This window comes from Thalia democratica, chromosome 5 (assembly GCF_965202585.1).
Source record: "Thalia democratica chromosome 5, ktThaDemo2.hap1.1, whole genome shotgun sequence".
NCBI lineage: Eukaryota > Metazoa > Chordata > Thaliacea > Salpida > Salpidae > Thalia > Thalia democratica.
In genome coordinates this window covers 64239986-64245649 of record NC_139169.1, presented here as the reverse complement: position 1 = coordinate 64245649, position 5664 = coordinate 64239986, and the positions used below count along the sequence as shown (strand labels likewise).

General features: G+C 23.4%; 1 protein-coding gene across 1 annotated transcript; it reads left to right on the top strand.

Moving 5' to 3' along the window:
- The first annotated feature begins 3061 nt into the window (after window positions 1–3061).
- LOC145835618 (ATP synthase lipid-binding protein, mitochondrial-like) lies at window positions 3062–5363 on the top strand. The gene is made up of 3 exons (XM_082943293.1): window positions 3062–3156; window positions 4215–4393; window positions 5184–5363. Exons 1-3 carry the CDS (start codon window positions 3118–3120, stop codon window positions 5296–5298), a joined length of 333 nt encoding a protein of 110 aa, XP_082799419.1. The 5' UTR covers window positions 3062–3117; the 3' UTR covers window positions 5299–5363.
- The last annotated feature ends 301 nt before the right edge of the window (window positions 5364–5664 follow it).

Sequence of the window (5664 nt, the reverse complement as noted above, 5' to 3'; positions counted from 1 at the left end):
TTATTAACTCAGAAGTTTTTAGAAGCTACTAAAATTCTTATTTAAATTTACATGATATTATGTTTTTCTATTATATTTTAATTATTTGATTTGAAGCTTTAAAACACTATAGACTACTTAATTTAAAAGATAAGTTTCATAAGTGTAAGTACTTGAAAATAATATTAAGATAAAAATAGCTACAGATGACCTAAAAATGAACATTAAAAAAAAGAATTTTGACTAACAAAGTATATAATAAAATATTCCATAATTTCTTAAAGCTAGTTTATGAAATTTAGAAAAATGATACAGATCTAAAATTTAGGCGTTAAATAAATCTTCTTGTACTTGTTAAGTATATATATATTAAATTTGTTTAAATAAAACTAGCTTAATAATTGTATTAAGTTACTTTTTTATGTCCATAATATTAAATAGATTATAAAAGTTCAATGAACTTAACTAATTTTATCAATTAAAGCTTTTCTGCAGACAACTGTTAGTTTCAATAGAATTAAATTCATTATATTTTATTTAATTCTAAGTTACTTATTATGAGGTCTCTATGCATCACCAGTTGCAATGTTATGTAATATTTCAATTCCAGTGATAAAATTATTAGAGATGATATTTATGAATAAAAAAGTATGATTTTTTCATAAAGAAACATCAATATGATATTTACATTTTAAAACTCAGTATAATATTATTATGACCATTAAACCTGAAATCCTTTAAAATGACAAAATTATAATTCTATAGAAAACCTTGATAAATTACAGAATTTAATTATTTTTAAGAAAATACAGGAAAATACTACAAATTTTGACACAATAATTAAGTATTACTTTTAACTTGAAAAATTCATTGACAATGTTAGATTATTTGTTTTAAACTTTTTAACATTATCTAATTATAATAATTAAATTGACATTCACAAAAGTTTACTTTTCAGTTAAGAAATTTAATAAGTTAATGACTATCTGTTAAGAGAAACTAATAAAACTAGTAAAAGTTGTCTTTAGTACACAAAATAAAAGAATTATACATAATAATTAAGTATAATCTAAATAAGGTAATTTAAATTATTTTTTTATAATTTAAGACTTCCTTTAAGAGTTAAGTTTGGGTTTAAATCAAAATCCTTATTTGGAAAACTTTTAGGTTCATTATAATTCTAATTATTATGACATCACCTTAATATGCAAATCGATGACCAAGAGGTCTTGTTGTATACCCAGGTCCCTGCACTAAAATTTTTTGACTAGGTTTTTTTTGTTTGTTCAATATACTAATTAAAATGAATGAAAATATTAAATTATACAGTACCACTGATCAAGAAATAATTTAAGATAAGTAATGTAGATAACAGATCAATCTAAAGTGAATTTTTAAAGTCTTTCATAATATTTTTAACTGAATTTATAACTGAAGTAAGCAACTTTCACAAAAAAAGTTTTTTTACTTCAAATAAACATATAATGTAACTACTGTATGATTAAGATCAAGTTAAGAAAATTTTATGTTAAGTAATTGATAAAGCATAACATTTTTTCTAAACTATATGTGCAATAACTTGCCAAAAGTAGGGTCCTTTTTTTCTAGCTGCATTCTAACTGTCCTCTGATAAGAAGTGAATGAACAATGGGCATAGGGGTTTATGTTGTTTTCTACAAGTTAATTTCATTACAACAGTTATAATTTTTTTCATTTCTTTAACTAGTTTTAAAGTACATACAATTTACCAAAGCTTGAATATAAAGGATTAAAGAGTCCAGTTGGCCCCTTATTTGAAACAGAAATTAAAAAGACAATAAAATTTTTTAATTAAAAACCATCTTTTTTCTTTCTATAAACAATTCTCAAGTAAATTTCTGCTATTAATCAATATATAAGTTTAAACCTTAAATAATTTTTTTTGATTATGTTTTTTCAAGTCCACCTTATGTTCTTCTTTTCATGTAAAGTTCAATTTTTAAATTTTGAAAGTATTCTAAAATTAAAAATGATTGCTGGAAGTTTGATGTCTTGAGCTCAAAAAGAAAACAAAAATTAGATTTTCATAAAATTTTAAATATAAAAACTGTGACCAATACTAATAACAATAAACTCACAACAATTGTTATGTTTCATAAAACTTTTTTATTATTCAATTAAAATCCCATAAAATAATATTTATGGTTTATACAGTAAACTTTTTATGAAAACCAATATTATTTTAAAAAAGAATCTCTGAATTGTCAAATTTGATTTATTTGTATTTATCAAATTTTAAAATATGGTTAATCTTGTTTTTAAAATTAATAAAAATATGCATCAGGTTAATAAAATCAAATCAAGGTCAAAAGGTTAAATTTAATTTTTTTCAATTTGATCTTAAATTGTAGATTTCTAACCTAAGCTATAAGATTCATTTAAAAGCCTTTTTTGTTTTCAAACTAATTTTTGAAATAAAGTCAGTCATAGTCAGAAAGTACAGTGGGATACACAAATAAAGATAAAACTAAAATAAATAATATATTAAAATATCTGAAAGGTGTCTCTGATGTTTATTGGGAATAATACCTCTAATTTGCAGAAAATATTTTTGCAATATTTATAAAAGTCTGTCATAACAGAATAAAAAAATTGTGATCAAGAAACAAAAAATTTTTTTTTATGGTTGTTAAGTAACATTTCCTGAAAATTTGTAATATTTTTCAAAAAGTGTATAAGGATAATATTTAAAGTTTTTTTTTCTGCCATTAGAAGCCTTTTGCACTCTCTAAAATAACTGACTTTATTGAATTTAAAAAACAACTTGAGCGCAGTTAATTCTACAAATTATTAATAAATAAAAAATAGTAATTTTTTCTCCTCGGCCCTGAATATAAAACACATTAACATTTTTTAAAGGTAAATACTAAATTTGAATAGCAATCTAACTGGACCATATTTACTGTATACATTTTAATTAACAGCTTTAGAATTTAACTGGATTACTATTATTTATTTAAGTATCAATTCAAGAAATAAATTTAATTTTTATCAAATTAGTTTTGTTAACAAATAATGTTTTAAAGTACATATATTATTAATTGTAACAGTAGTAAACAAATTTCAGAGAATCATAATTAAATAAAACAAAACATCAAAATGCTTTGCTCCAGGATTGTATCTGCTTCACCAGCTCTTGTAAGTTTTAATAACTATTTCACTTTTATGCTAAAAAAAACTTTATATTGATTAATTGTTTTAAAGTAGTGTGCTGTTAATGTAATTGTTGTTGCGTTTTTCAATCTGATATATAATAACTTTATCATATGCAACTTTTATTTTTGCTACTCTAGTAAGCCTTTATGTTAAAAAAATTGCATTGTAACTAAATAATTTATTAAGAAGAATTATTCACATATGATCTTTAATACAATTTTGATTAGATTCTTATATAATTAACAATTTTTGCAATTTTTGAGTTCTAAACAAAATGTTGATTATTGTTTTGTTGTTTAATTTTTTTTTATTGTGCCCTTAAAATTTTTTAGTACAATATTTAGTTGTAAACTGTAGCATTTAAACACAATTTAAAATTTATTATGTTTGTATACATTTATACCTAACATTGTTGTAATTCCTATATTTTTAATATTTAACTAAAATTTAGCTAAATTCTTTTGTAACCTATTAATACTCAAGACAATAAAAGAATATTTGGTTTCTCTAGTTTTCATTGTTAAATCATGCCTTGTAAAAAAACTTTTTAGTATTTGAAACATTATTTTTACTGTATAGAAATAATTTCTGCCTACAATTTTAATTTAATTTATTTTTTATTATGTAAGGTGTTTTATAAAACATAACTATTAAAATTAAAAGACTTGATAAAAAGTTACTTCAAATTTTTCTTCAAAACTTAGTGTTTAATTTTTGTATTAGCTAAAGTGTAAAATGATACTCTATTTATATTAAAAGTCTTATCATAGTTTCATGATCAAAAAAAGTAGTTCAAAGTAATAAAGTTAAATTTTTGTAGTAATTAAAGTGTAAAATGATACTCTATTTATATTAAAAGTCTATTCATAGTTTCATGATCAAAAAGATTATTTCAAAGTAATAAAGTTAAATTTTTGTAGTAGCTGTTCAACCTCAACATTAAGTTCTGTAAATTGAAGCTACAATTGTTACAAATTATTCCTTACTAAAACATACGTTTGCTAATTCTTCTCACTCATCAAGTTTTACCTTATCAACAGTTGAGAAGCTTCACCCGCGTGTCCCCAGCCGTGTGCAGGACCATCGCCACCACCAGCCAGAAAAAGGATATCGATTCTGCAGCCAAGTTCATTGGAGCCGGAGCCGCAACCGTCGGTGTTGCCGGATCAGGTGCAGGAATTGGTAATGTCTTCGGAAGTCTCATCATCGGTTACGCCAGGTGAATTTATGAGTGTTTAGCAGTTCAGTTTTAATTGCTAATAAATGCCTTTTAAATACTGAATGAAATAAACCTTTGTATCAAGTTAATTTAAAATTTGTAAGAATTGCGTATTGTTTTATTTAATACAATTATTTATATTGCTTAGTTGTTATAATTTTTATTTTATAAATCTGACTTTTTGACCTTAAAAGTATTAAACTACTGTATAGTTACAGTTGTGTCTCTTTAGATATTATACTTGATGAATTAAAACCATTAAAATCTAACAATGAATTTGTATAACAATTAAATTTCTATCGTAAAGCAGTTTTCTAACCATTATTAATACTGCAGTTTACAATTTATACTTTTTTTTTATTGAATTACTTGTGTAGATCTTAAAAAGATTGTAATCAATGAATATTAAATATATATATTTTTCTAAAGCTTAACAGTCATTACATTAATTTTTTACATAGTATTTTTTTTCAATGTACATATTTGATCTTGGGATGACTTAAAAAGTTTTTTTTGTTGTTAATAGTACTATGTTAAGATTGTTTTGTCTTGCTAAGTCTGCTTAAACTTAATTTTAGTTATAAATGATATTTGACAATAGTTGTTAGAAGAAATAAATTATTTTCTATAGTATTTTCTATTATTAAGAAGATATTAATTTTACTTTTTTTCAAACAGTAATTTTTGCAGCATTAGAATTAAGTATTAAATTATTACCAATAATGATTGTGATTGAAATGACTAAACATTACATTCATATGTTTGTAACACCAATATACACTACACACAGGAACCCATCGTTGAAACAACAGTTGTTCTCATACGCCATTCTCGGATTCGCCCTGTCAGAAGCCATGGGTCTCTTCTGCTTGATGGTTGCTTTCCTCATCCTCTTCGCGTTGTAATGCGATTCAACACGTTTATTTAATCATGATTTCTGTTAGCGTATAATAAAGCGTAGTCAAAGTTGTACTGTTTACTGTAAATTTCATATCAGAGGTAATTTTTAAGCCTTCCATTAATTTTTCTAGTTGAGATAGGACTTAGTTTTTATCTATGTTCCAGAATTATTTTTGTGGTATATAAGTAAATTGCACTCAAGTTAATACTTTTTATTCGTCCGTATAATAAGAATTATTACTAAACAAGTAACTCAAAAAGGCATTGTTATACATACTTTTATTTGAGGTCATATCGGTGGGTCAATTTTAAAACTTTTTCTTAAATACTTAATCTTTTCTAAAAAATATATTAAACTAAGTTTAGAAGTT

Excerpts from the sequence above, each read along its gene's own strand:
- LOC145835618 (XM_082943293.1), top strand. The coding sequence starts at position 3,118 with ATGCTTTGCTCCAGGATTGTATCTGCTTCACCAGCTCTT. Across the intron at positions 3,157-4,214 it reads TATCTGCTTCACCAGCTCTT|TTGAGAAGCTTCACCCGCGT; the intron begins GTAAGTTTTAAT and ends CCTTATCAACAG. Across the intron at positions 4,394-5,183 it reads CTCATCATCGGTTACGCCAG|GAACCCATCGTTGAAACAAC; the intron begins GTGAATTTATGA and ends CACTACACACAG.